Genomic DNA, 22,634 nt, shown 5'->3' with positions numbered 1-22,634 from the left:
TGAAAGATTGCCTCAGCCTCCAAATTAAAAAAAATATTTTTAAAAGTTCAATTTTTTTCCTATATTTTCATTTGGGATAAAGAACGACAGAATTTTCTTTTCTGCTACTTAATACGCGAAAAAAGACTTGCTTGCTTTGCAACACACAATCTATTTTATTTCCCTCAACAATTTGAGTGAAAATACTTTGTTTTCCAACACGCATCATTTTGACAAGGTGTAGCATTCTTGCTAGGAGCAAGGTAGTTTCCAATAAGCTCTACATTATTTCAGTAACCTGAGGAGCAGAGGGGGATAGGATTTGGATAGGGGAAAGACATAAGTTGAGAAGAAATACTTCAGCTCCTGGTAAGCAGCAGCTGAAAGACACTACCATGTGAAAGCTGATCTTTGTAACATGAGGTGTTTACCCTTTCAGTTTACATCTAAAGATCTCAACATCAATAAAGACCTTACAGTGGTAATTAGCACCATTTCAAACAAATTACATGAGCTTGTAATTCATTGCTTAATTGATACTTCACCCAACAGAAGGCATTTAACACTCACATAAACCAGAATTGTATTGGAAATGTGGTGAATGTTTTATTTTATAGACCAAGTAGCAGGCTAATAAAGACCAAGCTAGAGCTATGATTTTGAGACTGTGCAATGACAACTTTGCAGCAGAAACTGTATTTCAGCTATGCTCATAAAGCTTTATGTCATTTCTCTATATGCATGCCATTCAGATGAGTTTATGTATTTACAAATACATAAATCTAAACATATTTATGATCTACATGATCTACTTTTTCCTGGTCAGAATTGACTAAAGACTATGGCTATCATTTAATTAAAAAGATGAAGCACAGCATAAACCACCTCTTCCTCCCTAAACCAACACTGGAAGGAAAGGGAATTTAAAAGTACTGCGTTTGCTATTTCATTTTTGTTCAAGATCTGGCGTTCAGTATTTCTGCAAAGCCATGCAAAACTTAAGTGCCTAATTTCCTAAGCTCCACACTAGAACATCCCAGTTTGACTGACTTGCTGTGAGCCAGCAAGGAGGCAGGATCTGACCTGAGAACCAAGCCCAGAGACTCTGCCCATGTGGCATGCTCTCGCCACAGCAGTCTGGTTAGCACTAAACTTGCTTTCATATTAACTCATACACAACTTAACAGCAACTTCATGACACTGCAGTACCATATTTCCATGTCAGGTCTTTTGAAATGTCAAGTAACCTGTTGATAGTGCAGCACAGATGAGGTGTGTAGCTTTTCTGCTAATTCCAGAATAATCTGCACCACTTTGAGGGATGGTTTGCCTTTCAGTAGGTATTTCCTTGAAGCAAGAACTGCATTTCCCCTCTGATAAGAGGATGAACTTAATTATAATGTACTAGCAAAACCTGTGGCAGGTGGGTTGTTATTAATGGGTCATGTTTATACAAGACACAGAAACTGTAACTCTATTTTTACATACACTTAATTCATTTAAATGAAGATACCTGGAGCTTTAAGGGAAACAGACTTGTTATTTTGAAGCCTAAGCTTAAAGAAAGAAAGATGTAATTAATGAAACGTGTTTTGTTCTCTTCCATGATTGTAAGAGAAAGCAAAAGTATATTTTTGCAAGAACGTATTAAACCCACTCATGAACTAATCTTCAAGGAAATAAATCTTTCCCTAAACAGTCACTTAGATTAAATGGAAAGAAATTATTAAACTGAATCATGAATCCGTAGGGCTGATGTTCATATTAAAAAGGAAAATAATAGGAACCAATCACCCACTCTTTGTCTTTTGTAGCTATTACAGCTTCATTTTTCTTCTTTGATTTCTTTTAAGAAATGAAGTAGGCAAAATTACACTCTTATCAATGAGTACGTATTAACTCTTGTGCAAAAAAAGTAGCAGCTTCTCTCCATGGCTGTTCACATTAGCTAATATTCATTTATTGCATAGGCTTAAACATCCTGAGCAATCAAACACCCAACAAAAACATTCCAAACAGATTTTAAATAAGTTCAAGCTTTCAAACCTTTTCAATTCTTTGGTAAGCAAAGCTTAATAAGAAATTGATATTATTTCCTTTCCTAATGTATTGTTCACAAAATGCATTTTTGTGTTTAGTAAGAATCGCAGCAGCCAGCCACACAGAGGCGAGAGATTTAATTTCATTAAACCAGCCCACAGCGTTGGGCGGCACTTGAACACGAGCGCCTACAAATCTGCCCCTCTGGCAGTAAACAGCACTGGATATAATAAAAGTGCACCTAGAGATGTCAGGAAGACATTTAACTTCATTTATAATCTGTTAAGAGAGAGAAAAGTTAGTACTTGCTCACCAGTCCCTTTGAAAAATCTATGTCAACTGCAAAAGAGCCTTCCTTCTATCTGCTCCCGTTCTGATAAATGAGCAACAGCAAACAAAATACCCACCAGCTTGCCTCACGGATTATAAGCAAAAGAGCAGAATCAGGTGAGGACACAGAAGGAGGCTGGTGCCTCTTCTTGCCTGCTCTCTTGGCCTTGCCTTGCAGGACAGTTTTGTGCCCTCTGCTTCCGCTGGAGCTGGAAATCTGCAAGTACCAGTTGTTTCTGAACATCATACACAATTCACCATTTGCTCATTCAGATTCTCTGACCACCTACTTCCCCAAAACAGAGGACATTCCTCAGCAGCCTCCTAAAAGGAGCATTTGAGCACAAGTATACCTGTTTGCACACCAACTTTACACAGGTCAGGGAGAATACACAGGTCACAGAATACTTTTCTGTGTTTCAGAACAGCAGCTCCCCCAACAGCAGCATCAGCAAAGGATATTTGTGGTGGCAAATGAGAAGAAGAAATGATAAGAACCTTTGGGTGAGCAAGGCAGTCACAGGGAGCTTGCAACACAGAAAAGAGAGGTCATAAAAACAGAACTGTGAATGGTAAGTAAAATATTTTTAATTATGTATGAAAAACATTAAGTAATATACTCATTTCTGCATGCGGGTACACATATTCACACTTCAGAAGCTCCTAGTTGAACATCAGAAAGAATTTCCTATGTGCATTTAATTAGATGATGAATATTTTTTATATATATCCTAATTATTTGGAACATTTCAAAAATATTATGGTTATTATTAAACAGGCCGATGAAATTTGGGGCATTTCTGTAGCCAGGATTTTCATCTCACCTGTTCTGGCCAAACAGCTTCTGGTGGGACGCTGCACCATTCATTAACTACTGCTGTTTGTTCGGCTCGTTCTCAAAGTAAAAGCGATTGAAGCTTTCAACCATCCATAACCCCATGCATCTTTTAAGCCAGAGGCTAAATCCTTGTCAGAAGTGTTGATACATCTTAGGGATTTGTATTCTGTCCCTTGGAAGCAGCTTTTTAATTAACTTATTTATTTATTGATGAGTGTAGATGATAGAAAAGAATCAAGGGTAATAAAGAAATCATACATTCCCAGCCTATTAACCTCTGCTATGCAACAACATGTGCACACACACACACAAACCCCTTACATTTCTTTTTGATTTTTCCTCTCTGAATAGATAAGGTAACGTGCTTTACATTCAGCATGGAGATGTAAACATCCTTGCCAGCTACATTTCTGCAGAAAATGAGTACTGGATCAATAGATTTGTGTATTTACAGACATCTGCCACAGATGATGAATCCTCTTGTAGATTAAACTCAGAAGTGACAAGTAGTTGCTGGCATGCTGCTGGAGATTGGTTATTTTGCCAGTCTCCATTAAAGAGTTCTGGATTCTAACAGTCTTTATTTCCCCAGATGAAAAAGCCTACTACACTATTTGCCAAAATTGTACACGTCAACTTTAAAAAAATAAATAAATAAATTCAATATTGCTTGCGTGTTCCACTGCTGCTCATCACCAACTATTTTAAATAATTCTGAAGAGATGGATAATGTAAAAAAATTGTTAAAGAGTTGATAATCACATACACTGGCAAGAAAGCAATTAAAGGCGGAAGATGAGCTAGAACTTAATGATACTTTAACATGGTTGTAAGTCAGCTGAAATGGTGCTAAGGAGAACATCAGATGAAAAGCCAAGCTGGTACAGAGTCAAGAAAAGGATAGCGTAACAGACACAGTTGCTTTGTCCCAAATGCAACAGTCATCGTAACACACTATAAAGCCAATAAATTTTGTCCAACAAGTTCTGGGTTTGTTCTGTTCAACATTAACAGCTCTCGTTTAACTGACCTGCTTTTATTTCCAGGATTAATATGCTATCCCCACAGGTTTAATTAAATTAGTTATTAAAGACATATTAAGTGATTACAGTCTGCATTATAGGTAATTCTTTATTCAAAGCAAAATGACAGCAAGGGGCCAATTCTCTTGATGCAAAGTCCTGGCCTTTCATGCAACATTCAGGCATATAACAGCTCTTCACACCTGCATACGTTATCTAAGCTTTTTGCTGAAACAAAGCAAAATGACATTTTTATGCTCTTGCACAAAATGCTGGTACAACCTGCACTGGAAAGGCAACTAGTGAACCACAAGTCTTTTTTACCCATTTCCCCCACTGGGCTTCAGAAAAGCAGTAGTAGCTGTGCTGAATGCTAATGGAGATAATAATTATTAAAGGCAGCCTCCACAAGCAAACTGGGTACGAGCCACACATTCTGATGCTTCTCAAGTTTTCTCACAGTGATACTTTAAAGCCTTAGAACTTTTCAGGCTGCTGAATTTAACACTGGGTCAGAGTCGCTAACTGCCCACCTGTGTAGCACAATTTGAGGAAAAAATGGAAACATGACTCAGGCAATTTAAATTCTATGTAGAACTTAATCGGTGAAAGTGATATTCCTGAAGATCTATCTTTGAACTTATACAATTCTCCCCACTGTAGATGATATAACACCACCCCTCAAATGTAACCTGCCCCAAACCAGCCACGTGCAGAATTCTGAGAACGATAAAATGATTCCCCACCAATAACCCTCAATCTTCATCACACCCAAGGCAACTTTAGATTACACAACAACCAATTGCACTGCGCACTGCTGGAGGTATTCCTCGGTTTCCACATCACTGAACAATCCTTGCAGATTTAGTCAAGTCGGACGCAGTTGTATTCAAATGTCCTATTGCTTCAGCGCTCAGGATTGTCTTAGAGGGTCCTGAAAGTTTAACTTTTAAATCTATGACGGCAACACATCTTTAAAACTGTACTTGGTGTTGAGAAAAAAAGTTTATGTACCTATTTCTAATTTAAGGAAACAGACAATTCACAGTATACTGTTTCCAAATACTTATGTAAGTTTTGTTCCACTTCTATATCTGCAGATTTAGATCTATCAACTAGTCCTGCGTTACTAGAGTTTACTGTGGCCTGAAAAGCAAAGATCACGTGGCAGCTTTCTCACAAATGGGAAAGGACTGAAATAACTGATCTTTTCTTTGACAGTGATGTGTGCCGGACATCTCATTCTTCAACTCAAACTAAGAGGACGAGTGCATGTTTTTCATCTAATGACAGCAACAGATATCAAGGTAAACTCAAATAGTCAAACGAGGGCTTTAAGATCATAGAATGATAGAATCATAGAATGGCCTGGGTTGGAAAGGACCACAGTGATCATCTGCTTTCAACCCCCTGCTATGTGGCAGGTCGTCAACCAGCAGCCCAGGCTGCCCAGAGCCACATCCAGCCTGGCCTTGAATGCCTCCAGGGATGGGGCATCCACAGCCTCCTTGGGCAACCTGTTCCAGTGCCTCACCATCCTCTGAGTGAAAAACTTCCTCCTAATATCCAACCTAAACCTCCCCTGTCTCAGTTTCAAACCATTCCCTCTTGTCCTATCACCATCCACCCTCACAAACAGCCGTTCCCCCCCCTCCTGTCTATACGCTCCCTTCAAGCACTGGAAGGCCACAATGAGGCCTCCTCACAGCCTTCTCTTCTCCAAGCTAAATAAGCCCAGTTCCCTCAACCTTTCCTCATAGCAGAGCTGCTCCAGCCCCAGTAATGCTCTGAAAGTAATGCCTCCTATGTTACAATGTTAGCCCATGATGTCAGAGGCAGATCTTGTTATGGCAGTAGAGGATGAACTTTCCCACCAGTATTTCACTACATTTTGTTGCTATGTGACAGACAGCAGCAGAGGAGCAGTCTGACAAAATGGCATCTGACATGGAAGTGCAGATGAAGTAAAAGGGTGTCACTGAACTTACCCATGTGGAAAAAATTGACGTTCATTGATACTTGCTGAACATTTGTGGAGATCAAACAGTGGATGTGAGCACAGAAAGGAGGTGGGTGGTGCATTTCAGCAGCAGCAAAAGCAACAATGGGGGACTTCTGCTGGTGAAGATTGTAGGATCATGGTATGCAAGCTCTTGTTCATCTTCTTCATCATCTTTTTCATCAGGTGAAAAAGCATAGCTCATGGTGTTGAATGTGTTGTAAAACAGCATTTTGTAACCGATTTGTAGATTTGTTCTATAAAATGTTGTAGTGCTCTTTGTATCTGTTGCAGTTTCCATGGAAGTAAGTAGGAGGCATTACTTTTGGAGTGACCTAAAAACTACCTTCAATTCCAATCTTTTAAAATCCTTTTTTCATACCCGAAACCCACTGTCACTGTTACTAAGCCCTTATGAAATGAAATCTAAGATACACCAGTGGATCTGCCTCTGCATCAAGAAGTTTGTTAATTCATCATTATTGTAACTACTTAGGCAGCACTGCATTAATCCAGTTAGTGTGGACTGCCCCATACTCAGCAGACTCTGTTTGGTAGAGCACCAAGCCTATTCAGCTTCCAATAGAAGCTCACCTACTAGAGTGTTGGACTTACCTACACAACCTCATCTCATTGCCTACCCCCGACATCTCAGCTCACATCTCTATTACGACTTCAAGAAATGGGACATTTAGAAATTACATATTAATTTTAATAAAACTATTCTCATAAGTAGAGCAAGATTAGGCTCTCAGACTGTGCGTGTATTAACAGGTATGCCTGTGTCATTAGTCTTGAGAATATATATTTTGTACTGTATGAAACAGTTCTTACAACATCCTCATTTTCAAATACTTACCAGCCAGGGCTGTCAATAGGTACCATTTCGGTTCTTTGTAAAGTCTATGAGAGATTTTGTTAAGCATCAAATTAATTTTGATTAAAAGGAGAAAAATAAGTTACAAGAAGGACATGTAGAAATGAGCATAATAAATAGTTTGAAATAAAATAAGCTTTTCTAGCCTATGTTGTTGGTGGCCAAGTTATTCTTACGTATTTCACACACTTTGGCACACAAGTTATAGCACCATGCTTCAAGATTATTTGGTTTCGTGCAGTTATTTTTATAGTTATCGACTTGTGATATAACTTTGCTAGCATTCTTAATATAGTCACAGCTAATATAAGATTCTAATATCATCATAAACATAGTAGTGATTTTCCCTGAGCTCTACTGTATGTTAAATGCAAATACGAACCACAAACCAGCTAAACCCGAAAAGCAAATTACATTTCCTTTGCCAGACTCGCATCCACACACTCAAGCTGACGTGACATGTAAACAAATAGCAGTGGAAGTTAAGTATTCACTCAGTTATGTCATACATGAATTCTAAGATGTGATTTATATACCATAATTTATTTTCATTTCAGTATCTATCCTATCTCCTAAGCTTTTACATTTTACGCAGATTTTTCCACCAGCGTAGAAATCTTTTTTAGTTCATGTCAACAAAACCGAAGTACATTCGCCTCTGCTGCCAATTTCTGTAGAAATTGTATGGGAGCTAATGAATATCAATAATTTTTATTCATATATACATTTTGCTCTCATAATAGTGTATATTTGAGAATAATTTGAGAATAAGTTTGTTTGAATTCGCCCCTTCACAGCCTTTGTTCTCTGAAAACTGCAGTTAGTGTAACTGGAAACAACTACTGACCTGTAAAAGAAACAACACTTCTCCACATCTTTTTGCCTTGTATCCCCATGTTGAATGCGCTGTTACTCTGATCATTTGTAGGTGCACTACAAAAAAGAACAAAGCATAGGTATTCCCAGGGCAGACAGAGGGAGCTGTATCTCCAGTTTTACTCTTTAAAGAGACAGCTATAAACAAACTGTTAAATTGAAGTTCACAAACATTGTAAATTTAATAATATCTCTAGATTTTGTCTGAACGCTGTAGGCAATCAAACTAGGCTTTAAAAACACTAGCAAAGATGTGATTTTCCTAAAGAATAAGAGATAATGAAAATATTTTATTTGTTAAAAACATGAGAATAGTAAGAAATGTCACCAACCAATCATGTGCTGTTTGTTTTGTGTGTTTTTTTTTTTAGCTTACACTTCCACGAACAAGTATTCCAGTGTTTCTGTTTTGGTGATGTGAAAGGTATCGGAAAGCACAGTTTGTCATCTGCACTTAATACTTTTTTAGGTAGTTTGCTATGTTTAATAAAGTCAGATTGGCGGTTACTGAGTGTTCTGAAGAAAAGCCTTTTCCTCTCATTAATCTCGAGACTAGCGTACATTCCATTCACAGACACAGTTCTAACCACAAAGGACACAAAGGTAAGAATATACAGAGCTGGATTTAAAAGCACGTGTCTTCCCCCATTACTGTTGATTGTGCATTAGAAATCACGCCTCCGTGTAGAGACATGGAGCTATCTCACCACTGCTGCTTATCCTAAAACAGGAAAAAGTGAATGAAAAAAGTGATAAAATATTGCATACATGTGTGTGAAATTTTATTAAAAATGTCAAGTTAACTTACTTAACATTGCCATAAAGTGTGTTTTTTTTTTTTTTCCACTAAGGTGTTCGATTTCACAGCTTCCTTCTTACAATTTGATTAAATGCTTTTTTTTTCTTGTATCTTCCGCAAGGTCTGTGAGGAGAGGAAGGGCAGATGCCATTCTACTTTCACTCAATTTTTTTGCAATGTTTATTACAACACTGCAGTTTTAATTAATCCCCCAAAATCCTGCTTTAATTGTACTAAATGTCAGGTGTAAAAAGGTGTCCATACTTGCTTTAATTCTGAAAGACTTGTAATAGCATACTAATTGCTATTAAACAACTTCCACATCAAAAAAATACATGTGTGGCTATAAAGACCCACCGTCCATCAAACAGAATTTGTGATCCTGTGAAAACAGCCCTTACTGGAGAGATTTTGGGGACATGAGAGAAGCAGGTCTGAACTCTTTAATACTTGTGCTAAAGACATTAGGCAGGACCACGACAAACTGGCTTATGGGTTTTGTTACTTCTCTGGTTCTTCAAGTTCTTCTCATTTGTCACAAGTGCTTTTGTACACTGATACTCCAAATAATGAGTCAAAACTGAGATTAATTAATCAAATTAAATCACCAACAATCTGCATCTAGGACTGCTTGTCACAACCAGCTCACCTCCACGTGTCTCCTTACCTCAGGGCAAACATCCTCACACTTCCTTCCTCATGGTGCTGTGACACTCCTTAGAGTATAAACTTTCTAAATAATACCATGTCTTTTCCAATATAAACAGCAGCATTACAGCAAATTACTACGTGAACCAGTAATAATAATAGAAATGTTAGTCCAGAAAGCAGCATGCAAAGCCTTATACAACACTTGCTATTAGAGGATGGCCATTTGTTAGAGTGTACAGAAATAACTATATTTTCCATTCACAGTATAGTAAGACCCCTCTCTTCCAATCGTCTGTCTGCCAAATACCACAACACATCTATACCAAAGCTCACATTTCTGACACACGTTTTTCCCAGTCAAGTACCAATCTCAGTAGACGTGACTATAAAAATACTGAGAAACTACTCAATTGTAACACAAAAAAAAAAAGATATTAATTCTTTATATTACTTGAAAAATATATTAACCGTTCACATTCTGAAACAATGAAAATCTTACCTTCTTGATTATCAACTCTTTGAATTCCACTGGATTAAATAATTGAGTCAGATTTTTAAAATACTTTTCAAAATAAAGTACATTTACAATGCATAAGAATAATCCTGATAGCAGATTTTTGATCTTTTAAATTTTTTCCCCAAATTCTTCTGAAGTACTAACAAGAACAGATATATTCTGGCAACATGTTCTGCACGTACCCATTCCTTGGCAACACCACCATCTTTCTACTACCAGTACCTTCATAGATTCTATTTGATATTGCTTGATAAAATTTGCTGTCTACAAGTATTGAACATATCAGCCATTTTTGCTCTGCCCACTACATACAGTACCATGGGATACTGCCACCTTCTTTGTCAACACAGGCTACAGTTTTTGCTTCCTTGTTTTTCATATATGGTCTTGCATTTGGCCATTTTAAACTGAATATCAACTCAACTTTACTGGCAATTTTTTTTTTTTTTTTTCAGAAATGATCTAAAATTTGTATCAGCAGGATTTAATTTTCATTAAGACTGATTTTCCAACAGATGTCATCACACTCACAAATACTGTGTTTGACTGTGTTAAAACAACAACAACAGTAAAATTTAATTCCACGACATGAACCACATACGTTAGGAAAGTTCAACATATGCTATGCGTGCAAGTATCCTGGAAAAAAAAATAAAAACTTAATATCCTTCAGGTAATATAACTTCACCAACTAAACAGAAGCAAGGTTTAAAAATATCAGAATACTTTAACTAAGAATAACCAGAAGTTTTTCAGAGGGAAAAAAGAAAGTTCTATTTTCTGGCACACAGAAATTAAAATTCAAGGACTTTTCTTATTGAAAGTTCAAGGCTGAAAGTGAAGAATCACAGAATCATAGAATGGCGTGGGTTGAAAAGGACCACAATGATCATCTACTTTCAACCCCTGCAGTACCTCACCACCCTCTGAGTGAAAAACTTCCTCCTAATATCCAACCTAAACCTCCCCTGTCTCAGTTTCAAACTATTCCCTCTTGTCCTATCACTATCCACCCTTGTAAACAGCTGTTACCCCTCCATCTGTACACTCACTTCAAGTATTGGAAGGCCACAATGAGGTCTCCCCAGAGCCTTCTTTTCTCCAGGCTAAACAAGCCCAGTTCCCTCAACCTTTCCTCATAGCAGCCAGCCATAGTGCTCCAGGCCCCTGATCATCTTAATGGTCCTTCTCTGGCTCAGGATGCCTCCCATCTTAACCTCTCTAATGCTCTCCTCTGCACTGGTGAGCACCAGGTCCAGTAAGGCTTCACCTTGGGTTGTTGAAGAGACACTGAGAATAATGAAACCAATCCTCTACAGACAAGAGCTCAGTAACTGATGCATTTCCATGATTGTGCAACTCCAACCTAAAAGGAATTGCAACCTTCACCAAAGATAAAGTTTTAATGTCTTCATATAGTTTCTAGGATCCATGTGCACACAACTGGCAGGTCTTGCCCTGAAGCACGTTCCTGAACAGCACATAGCAGTGCATTGTAACTGTTCTAAGCCTATAGCAGAAATGCAATTTTTCCAACCTACAATTGGAGTACATTTCAATATGGAACCTAAACTAAAAATAATTTCACCATTTATATTTAATGTTACCTTAAATAGACATTTTTTCATTCAAACATCTGTTGTCTCTAAGATGTCAACAGCAAATAATATTTGTAGTGGAATGTTGTATTTAATATTTAATAATACATATAACGAAAGTAGTGAAAATATTGAAATTTCAGAAGTGCCCATCATCATTCACCTGGTGTTTTAGATTACTAATCTATGTTATCATGACCAAGCTTTATCAAAGAATTAAACAATATTCAAGTATTTAATGAACGTTATAGGTGGTTAATCTAAATTTCTATTTGTTTGTATCAATATAATCCTAAAAAATTCCAGAGAAGTAAGCAGTGTGAAAAGGATGCTTGATGAAAGTCAAATCTGGAATGATCCAGTGTTCTTCCGAAAGCTAGTGAAGTAATTATTTAGCTCAAAGTCAAATACTGCATTTTCTTATTCTCTCTGCTAGTCTCCAGTCTCTTCTCTGCAAATGATATCCTGCTATAGATTTTATTATTCAAATATTCAAATAAGGACTTTTTTTTCCTTAAAAGATGAGTCAGAGGTCAAATAAGTTGAAACATGTTATTATGTAATCATTATTAACACGCAAAAACAGCAACAGCAATGAACTTTTACAATACAGTACAAATCTATAGCTAAATCCAATTCATTTTATCTTAATCAAAAATATATTACCAATTTACTAGTTAGTATATGCTATCCAAGTAGGAAACTGGCTTTAGCAGTTCACTTATAAAATAGAACTCACTGCTTACCTACAATAACTCTTATTAAAACATCATCTGCAAAGGAGAATACTTCGGAGGAGTCAGAATAGGCTGGTTAGTAATAATTTCATCAACACATCAAACTTTTACTTGACCTACACGCAGAATTTAGGACTACAGGAATAACTTCAAATTATCTAGTACAAATCTTCCTGCTGTTTGCTCTCTGCTTATAATGTCCAAATGCAATACAGAGGCCTTCTGAAGTACGTTTTTCTCAAAACCTATTCATTATTTAAAATCAATAAACATTAAATAACCAGGCTATCATGTATGTAAATATTTTCTTATTAACAGAGGTAAGAGATCATTCATAAATTCCTGGATTAGGCATAAGGTTATGATATCAATTTATGCAAGATCAAGCTACTGTCGTACAGATGTTAATTCAACAAATCCACAGACACAGGTTTATACATCAATAATTTTTTATATCGTGAGTTCTTCAGCTAGCTTAAAAAAATATACTAGGTTAGGACAGTCAGTTGACTTTGTTGTATGACATCACCAGCCATAAAAACATGTCCATCTCAATCAGCTACTGAATTTAGACTGGAAGTGTCAGAGTTCCGAGTTGAGTCTAAAGGAAATATTTTAAATATATCAAAACTGGTTTATAAAAGCTTTAGTTTTTGTCCTTTTTAAAGATAAACATTTTGTATAATCAGCAACACCCACTCATGCAACTTATTTTACTTATTTTATAACTTCACCTTTTGATCTTCTACTTTACACCCTAATAAAAAACAAGTACAATGATGGGAAACATGTTTTTTAACAGCCTTTTCCACTTGATTTTTCTGTTTGATGTTACCTGTCCAGTTAGTCCTCCAGAAAATGAAACTGTAGGAAATGATACAATTACACGATGATTCATCTTTATTTCAGAGTTTAATAGCAGCTCTTAGCTTGGCCGACCTCGCTCTTGGGTTTGTTAGAATATCCTTGGCCTGGGGCGTGAGAACTTTTTTCTGTATAAAAGTCCACTTTGAGCTGGATTTTCCATGGGGGAATTCTTGTGTATCTTCTTCCTTGGAGCAATTTTTCAGAGCCCGTCTTATCTTCTGCCTTGAGCCAAGATTGTACTTTTCTGTCATGTCTATTCCATGAAGAAAACGTTTGATGATACGATCTTCTAGTGAATGAAAGGAGAGGGCTACAAGACGACCTCCAGGTTTTAGAAACTTCTCAGCTGTCTTCAGCCCTGTAAGGAGTTCATGAAGCTCATCATTCACAAATATTCGTAGACCTTGGAAAGTTTTGGTAGCAACGTGTGTAGGTCTCTGAAGCAGATCTTTTCGTGCATACAATGCTGATGCTGGAAAAGCACCTGTCATACATTTGAAAAGGCACATGTCACAATTTTGTTATTTCCACATTGCTATTCTGACATTAAGCCATGTATACACAATGACTTTAAAGGAGTGCGTACTTACCACAGAACCCTGGGTGAGCTTCCTTCTTTTAAATGCATAATTATCTTCTGCTTTAGATCCCCTTTCCTGAAAGTAAACCCTATTACACTGAGCTGGCTTGCAGGTTTTCCTACAACCCACTGGAACTGCTTCCTCAAATGCTTCAAGTTAAAATGCAAAACAATAGCTGAAACCAAAATAGGGAACAAATGAAGATTGCTAGATAAATCCTACATCTTCCAACTCATTGGTGTAGTCAACACTACACCAAAGTGTAGTGACAGTTTGTGACAGCTCATTTCCTTCTTTTAAGGCAAGTCAAAAAAAAAAAAAAAAAAGATGGACACTAATTTTTAACTGTTGCCTTCCAGCTTATAATTCATATATTTTCACGCAGGGATATAATGAAAACAATGTTTTCATTTCAACTCACCTAACGGTAAGTATTTTTCAATTAATTACTTAAAAGCTTAAAAGAGACATTCTTGTTTGGAGACAAAAATTCATGCTCGCTAAACCAGTGCTCCTTCAAATGTTCATGAAAGGACCTAAGAAACTTAGAAAATGCAGCTAACTTTGCCAATTTTTGACACAGCAGAACATGCCAAAGTAAGAGTTACTCAGAAGAAAAATCACCAGCTTAGGTGACACTGGTGGCAGTAAACTCCAGAAACTCTGTTCTTGACCTTCCCCAGAGATCTTATGAGTTATTCAAATCTCTTTATAAAGAGACTGAAAATTTGATGGAAACTCTAATATAGCCTCATTTGATGTATTTTAGGCTTGAACCTTCATTATCAAAGTACAGAGCAGAGAACTGGAGATTTGATGGATCAAAGTAAAAAAAGTACAAGAGCCTACAAGATCTGTGAAACCTGAGTAAACTTATGATCTATTATGTAAGTAAATGCAGAAGTCATAGAAGCACAAACGGAAATAATTACTTCTCCAAAGAAGAGGGTCCATTAAAGATAAGACAAATACATCACGTATGTATTAAAAAGCCTTAATTCCATTCCAGTACTAAACTACAAAATTATTAAGTAATGGATTTGAAGTAATTGTAGTTCATAACCAAGTAACCAAGTAATTGATAATCTATGTAATGGAGAAACTATTTTCTTCAAACGGGCAACTAATAGCTACAAATACAAGGAGTTTGCTCAGAAATGCCAGGGTCAAAAATCAGACTATAATGTATTGAAAAAATACATCAGGACACACATATTGCAATTGCATTCACTAAATGACTAAACATACATGGTTTTGCATTCTCCATAAGACCTGTTTCAGTCAGAGTAAAATTTTTCTTCGACAGAATTCAAAACAGACACATCAGATACTCCGGTATCTTTTTGAATTCAACTACAAAAGTCATGGGTTCTTGACTATGTCATAGATTTGAAAATCACATCAGGCAACAAGTCTATTTCTTCCCTCTTCCAAGCCTACTTTTAAAAAAATGGAAAACATACCTCACACTTTTCTCTGCACTTCCAAAACCAAGCCTATGTTCACTATATTGAAAACAGCCATAACTTGAATGAAAAAGTTAGTATTTCCTACTAACAAGCTAGTTGGCTTAGAATGCACTCTATTTTTTCTTCTACCTAACTTGTACTATTCTACCACTTTTATCCAGAAACTCCTTTCTCTTGCAACTTGCTGAAAAATTTACAGCTGTGACGTCAAGAGCATCAGTTTTACACTTTCAATTTTGGACTGTTACTATCCATAGCTGGTGTTCACCTCTAAAAGTAGACCCACAGCATTTTTCACTGTTGTATTTTAATAGTCTATTTTAGCAGCCTAAATATTCTCTAAGAAATACTGCTAGCTTTCTGTGAATAATCTATTTCTGATATTCTAAGCATATTCCAGCTTCCAAAAGTATTACAGATAAAAATGAAGTCAACTCACAAGAGTACAGGATGAAATTTTGGTACAAAACTGAGTGCTTACTGATCGGAAGCCTAGAATGAGATTCTTTACTTAAATTTCCACAGTCAATCTCACTGGAATTTTAGTGAAATACTCAAAGTTTTAGGCTCTGTGTCATCAAAATATCTTTGACTTTTGTGAATGAACAGGATGCTATACAGATCTGCTCAAAATTATTTCATAAAAGTCAATAACTGCTAATCTCTGGTCAAATAATTGTCCAATGTGGCTGAGTGGAACATCTTCCCTCAATAATCTTCTATGATGATAAACTTTGTTTCAAAATATCTATAAATTAGGAAGGAAATTTGAAAAGCAAATCCTTGCAACATAGATTTACGAGAAACTTGGAAGAGAAATAAAGAAATTAAGACCCTAATATATTCTGTAAATACATTAACACATTACAAGCCTCAGATGAGCATGTGCAAACATCACATGTTGCATCGTTGCATGTCCAACAGCATCACTGGACATAGACACTGGCACAGAATCCAATTCAGGAAACTGGTAAAAAAAAATATAGCCACTGAGTAGTTTTATGCAACCAAAACCCTAATTAAAACCATAACATCTTAAAATGCAATGGCTTATTGGTTTGTCTTTAGAGATTGCTATCAGCTGATATATATAATTTGTGGTAGTGGTTTCTGTCACACATATGGATCCTCATCTCTTTCAACAAACACAGCAGATATAATCTATGTGCCACCTTTTTTTCTATTCACTCTTAGCCCTCTGGTATTGTTCAACAAAATCTACCAGTATTTTCTGCAAAAGTCTCTCACCCAGCCCCCTCCGATTACCACAACACTAAAAGAAAATCCTTCCTGGTAACAGGCTGTACAGTGTACAAAAATACATACGTAAAGAACCGTATGGGAAGCTTGCAAAATGAAGTTCATTCATAAAAACATCGCACTTCTGGCTAGACAACTGGCTTGAAATCCCACTGAGAAAAATTATCATTTTTAGTTTTGGGATGCCCTGATGCTACTAACACTTTTAAAATTGAAACAGATTCACAAGTTAAAATGTATTGAAATCCTTAAGCTTGTGAATGAAATTAGCAGCGTGCTGTGCCTGTCAATAAGAACTATTAAAGTCCCCAGAGTGCATGAGTGTGGGAGAGTTTAAAAATTAATTCAGATTGTGCACCTGTTTGCAGGAATTCGTCTGTTGAATTGGAATTGCATTTAATAAGTTTCTGTGACGCAACCAATGTCCTTTTGTCTAGGCTCCCTCAGTACAATGTTAATTCCCTCTCTTCTGAAATTCAGGCAATATTACAAACTCCATACTGACCAAGTCTATAAATGTGGACCAGTCTGAATGAGATTGGCTTTACCTAATAAAGCTTTTTAAACTGTTGTTTCTTTAATACCTCATCATTAGCTCCTTTCAAGTCAAGTCCAAAGGATTACCACATACTTAAGTGTCATTACAAAAAAATACCAATTGTGAAAACAAACAAAAATATAAAAAAAATTATATTCACCCACTTGAAACAAAAATTGAGAGTTGTATAGAAAAAACACAATAAAATTAATTTTATTTTCACAATTTCTAACCAGTTTTCCCACCTATCCAGTTAATTCTACAATTTCAAAACAGAACTCAAAGAGCTTCAGCAACAGCCATCAGAAATGTTTCTTAGTTGACTTCCACACATCTATTTACAGATGTTCAGCTAAGAATGTCTGTTCATTGTCTCATTGTCACAGATATCTGCAATGAAAATTGTAAGCAGTACAGTCAAACTGCTGGAGAAAGAGATGATGTTCACATCAGTGATAAAAAAAAAAAATTCCTCTTTTTTTCCCTATGTAAACTCTAGACCCCATAGATTACTCAGAGACCTCCTTATTTAAATGGATCAAAAGCTTGTACTTTGTCTTTTTTTTTTTTTTTTTTTTTTTTGTAGGATCTTATTCAATGGCAAAGTCTGTAGAAAGACAAATTCCAGGCTCTATGCCAAGAGTTAGGAGGACTTGTTTTCTGGAGCTGCAACAAAAGACTGTAATAAATGTGTTGATACCTGAGCTAGCCTCAAGCTGTTGTAGGCAAACTCAACATACAGATCTGTTTATAATTTTTTTAAGCTGTACCTTAGCATTCTAATTCCTGTCGATACAAACTTTAGAAATGTCTGATTGTCATGTCACTGTTGTGGAGGTGGGTGCTGGCTTTTTTTTCCAGTTATATCCTTCAAATTTATCTCCCAATCAATCAGTAACAGCAATATATCCTCTAACTCTTTCATTTTTGTTTCTTAGGTAGTCTAGACTAGCACTTGCCTTTTCCAGTTTCAGTCTAGTATAAATCTAGCTCGAATTCACTGGGATTCACTAAGCAGCCAGAACTTTACACAGAGTTTCGAGTTCTAGAAAATCTGAGGTCATACTAAATAATCATGTGAAAAAAGAAAAGGGACTATATATGAATTATATATATTCAAATCAACAAAGAGATACATAGAAATAACCGGTCTCCCTGACTACATTTTTTGCTTGTATTCTGGCTTGTTAATCAGGCAGAAAATGTTCTTGTTCTGGAGATAAAATTGTGCTCTGATAGAATCTGGAAAATTTTAAACATGAGATTTTATTACTATAATTATTTAATTGCTTATTTTTAAGGACTTGGCATTTAACTAATAAGTCATAGAGCTTAATCTGCTTTAAATCCTTAACTAGTCAAGGTTTTCTAAGCTGGGCTACAAGAGGATTCTACCACTGTAATCTCTGGTCCTTTTGTTACTGTTTACCGTAATAACTTCATGGATATCATTTTGCAGAAGAACTGATCATCAATTGAGCTGTTAAACTTAGCAGAAATTTTCTTAATGCATACTCAGTTCTAAAACTAGTAAAGATTTACCTCTGACCTCCTTTACTGGAGAAATCAAGTTAAAACTGCAAAAATTTCTACCCAAAAACAGATAAATGTAGTGGTCCTAAAACTCTTTTAACTTACACACTCCACAAGAAGTTCAAAACACATTTACTGCCTGGCAGAAAAATTTTCCTTGGCACGCTTAGTAAAAACTGCCTTCTTGATTTCACATATTAAGCAGCTCTTCAAATATATTGGAGTTTAGCATGAGAAGAAGAAAAACCCTGTCACTAAGGCAGAAAGTGACCATTAGGTGACAAGTCATGTGCAATCCATTAAACATAAAGGCATCGCAGAAACACAGAATGGTTGAAGTTGGATGGAACCACTTGGGATCAGTCAAGCCCAATCCCACTGCTTCAAGCAGAATCACCTAGAGGACATTGCCTAGGAACACATCCAGGCAGGTTTTGAATATTTCCACAGAAGGAGACGCCACAACTTTTCTGGGCAGCTTGTTCCAGTGCTCTGTCACCCTCACAGTGAAGAAGTTTTTCTCACATGCAGATTTCCTGTGTTTTAGTTTGCACCTGTTGCCTCTTGTCCTGTTGCCAGGCACCACAGAAAAAAAGACTGGTCCCTGCCTTGGTACACTCCCTTAAAACCTATTTACACATTAAGAAGATTCCCTCTTCAGACTTCTCTGGGATGAACAGGCCTAGCTCTCTCAGCCTTCCCTCGTAAGGGTGATGCTACAGGTTTGCTATCATCAGCAAACTTAGTGAGGTTGCACTCTGTGCCTTCACCAAGGTCATTGATGAGTAAGGTGAACAAGAGCAACCCCAGTACAGATCGCTGGGGGACACCACTAGCTAGTCCTCCAGTCAGATCCAGTGTTGTTGATCATCATATTCTGAGACTTGCCATTCAATCAGTGCTTAATCCTTCTTGCTGTCATTGTTTTTTCAAGTCTTCAGAATACAGACAGAGCTTTTAAAATTCAGTAACGAATAGTGATACATTTGGGTAACCATTTTAAAGTTCTAAATTTGGTTGTCGACAATTTATAGCTGTTGGAGACCCAGTAATTTTCACTTCTTGGTTAAATAAAAAGACCCAACAGTATATATTAGAATGTTGAGGCACAGTATTTCTATCATTCATTTTTCCTTGAAAACTTTGATTCAAGAATCCAAACATGAAGGTTTTAAATGTGAGCACAGCTGCTGCCTAACTACATTTTGTTCATGTTGTTTACAGTTAAGAGCAGGTAAGATGAAGTGTCTCAATAGGTGCTTCAGGCTGCTCTAGTTGGCATTCACGAGATGAAGCAAGCTACGTATTACTTTATTTTTTTTGCTTCCTTGTTCTTTAAGCAGAGGGAACAAATCTAATTTCATTCATAATTGGAAACTTCCCTTCAAAATCAAAATATTAAAATGTAGAAAGTTAAAACTATGAGATGCATATGACGTATCTGATATTTGAATGCTTACCAATAGCTGGGATAAAAAACTCCCTAGGCTGCTGTCATTCTGTGTTTTAACTTGGTAGGCAAAATGATAAATCACTTCATGTAAAATCTATTATTAAACTAATCGGCAAAATACAGTATAACAAGTGGGAACTTACAGGGGAAAAAAGAGAACTGACATCAGAGCAGAATAGGCAGGATCAGATCCTGCATGATTTCAAGTACAAATAGATCCCTCTGGGACTTTGGGGATTAATATTTTTTCCTCTTTCAGCCACTGTGAAGAATTAATGAGGGTACCTGCAACAATGCTTGCAAGCTGCTGAGTTCTGGTGATGGGATATATGCTGCGTGCCTGAACGATGGCTGAAGCGATTTTCTTGGCGTGCTTCTCCTCCCCATATGTTCTCAGGATGGACGCAAGTGCCTGTTGATCTAAAGCATTCACAACATCAGCAGCAGTGGGCATGTCAGGGTACCTACGCACAAGAAGAGCCAATTAGTTCACTGACGTCAGTATTCATTGACAAGAGGTGAAGCTTCATAGCTTTGAGACAAAGTCAAACACACACAGTGCATACAAGTGCCTTTGAGGTTTTCAAGTAAGAGACAGCAAACCTATGAAAATGCACTTCTTGTTACTTTGAGTGGAGTTTGCTCCACAATATCAGTTAAAACAGCTGAAACTTCCAAGTATGATAAACTATGTCTAATGAGTTGACGAGGATAAATATAGTTCAGTATCATGCTAAATTGGAAACGCTGTGCAACTGTTCCTATTTTGACAGCTTTAGAATATAAACTTGCCCCTTAAAAGTTCATTTTAGTTACCTTGAAATATACATTTTTTTTTATTTTTTTATTTTTTTTTCCAGAACTGATCTCAAGGATCTTTTCTTTCACATCTCCTGCTATGAAAACAATTGCTTGTGAAAACAATTCAACTTCACATTTCATTAAGAGGCATAAAAATTTATATCCACATATTGTTTTTGAGAGAATACAAGTGATCCAATATTACAAATGAAAGGAATTATTACAATTGAAAGGGTTTAAGTCATACATACGTATTTATTTTTAATCTGTGCCACTTCACTATTGAAACAGTTCAAAGCATTAACTGTTCATCATCTAAGGATTAACTAACGTGAAAAAGCATGCAAACTACTCAATAAATTCCCTCTTACAAAGACACTAGCATGCTGAACATTTTTCAGGCATTCATTACTCTCCTGCAGAATCTTAAAAAAAAGATTACAAAACTTAGATATCAGAAGCAAGGTGTATCATAGCAACAACTGTAGCAGAAGGCTTTTGTCATGCCACAGGTAGCCTTTGTTCTTATACACTGTTACACATGTGTAACCTCATGATGCAAACACAAGTCTGAAGTTCAGACTCATGAAATCAGAGGGCTGAATCCCAGGAGCATCACATGGGATTTTTACACAAAAATACTAAAAGGAAGCACCAAGAAATTTGCTGTGTTAAGTCTTAATGTTAATGTGGTAGAACAATTGCTTAGAAACAGAGGTTTCCCGTAGGCTCTATGTGAACAACGAAAGACCAAATTACATTTCTTAAGACTACACATTCATCAAAACGAGACAGATTTTCATACTCCTAGTAGTAATATATTATACATTTATTGCCACCATCTATGCAACACAGATCTCTGTCATTTTCACATAAAAAGCACAACACTATAGGAATATATATTAGGTCATTTGAAGATGAAAACCGCTGTGTAAGTGTAATTTCATGCTCCTAACTCAGCACCAATACTGATTATTTTAAGTATAGGTGATTCACTTGGTAATTGTTAATTTAACAATTAAATAAGGCTGATGTGCCTCCTGAACAATACAAAATAAAACCAGCAAGACTGATAAGGAAAGTGCAATAGCATAACATTATTCTAGTACGTTAAAAGCAACCTTGCGGTCGGATTTTAACTGTTGAATATCACCAATAGGATATATATATTTTTTTAGACTTATTTTAAGGTTTCTTTTACAGAAAAGAAAATGGGTCAGGTGGCCATTGTAGAAAAGAGGGAGGAACATGATTTGGTCAAGTGATCATTCCATGAAAAGTAAGTGTTGCAAGAAAAGGAAAGGGTACGCGGTAATGAATTGTGAGCCTCCAGATCCAGCAGACTGAGGTAGGGCAGAAATAGCAGAGAAAACAGGCCTCAGGTTGTGTTGAAACCATACAGGAGGCTTCCTGGGAACAATACAGCCTGTACAGACCTTGCTGCAATGCAGCCAATAAACAAGTTGGCTGAAACCAAGACTAGATATCAGACAATGACCAAACTGGGAAGGGCAGAGTAGCTTCCCCTTTTAAAGAATGAAAGAAAGGAAAAAACAAATTGTCTTTCCTACTCACTCCCCAATGAAAGGAAACAGAAATCCTAACAAATATTTTGATTTAATATTTTAATAAAATCTGGTTTTCTTCTTAAACAAATAAAGTAGCATGGTCAGCAAGAAGGTTATCTTCCCTCTCTACTCTGCCCTGGTGAGGTCATACTGGGAGTACCGTGTCCAGTCCTGGGCTCCCCATTTCAGGAAAGGCAGGGAACTTCAGGAGGATTATTAGGGACCTGGCATCTATTAGAAAGGCTGGGAGACCTGGAACTGTTCAGCCTGGAGAAGACTGAGAGGGGATCTTTCCAGTGAT

General features: G+C 36.6%; 1 protein-coding gene across 1 annotated transcript in view; it reads right to left on the bottom strand.

The window, feature by feature from the left end:
* Positions 1-13,168: 13,168 nt before the first annotated feature.
* METTL15 (methyltransferase 15, mitochondrial 12S rRNA N4-cytidine) overlaps positions 13,169-22,634 on the bottom strand; it is a gene marked incomplete at both ends in the record, with an annotated part of 90,739 nt that continues 81,273 nt past the window's right edge. Inside the window, 2 exons of the mRNA XM_079536948.1 lie at positions 13,169-13,614; positions 20,250-20,428. Of these exons, the coding sequence (XP_079393074.1) occupies positions 13,169-13,614; positions 20,250-20,428 (625 nt within the window). The remainder of the gene's footprint in view (positions 13,615-20,249; positions 20,429-22,634) is intronic.

This window comes from Tetrao urogallus, assembly GCF_951394365.1.
Source record: "Tetrao urogallus genome assembly, chromosome: 6".
In the NCBI taxonomy this organism is placed as follows: domain Eukaryota; kingdom Metazoa; phylum Chordata; class Aves; order Galliformes; family Phasianidae; genus Tetrao; species Tetrao urogallus.
The sequence above is the reverse complement of the archived record's forward strand: the minus strand, read 5'-3'. Positions and strand labels throughout refer to the sequence as shown.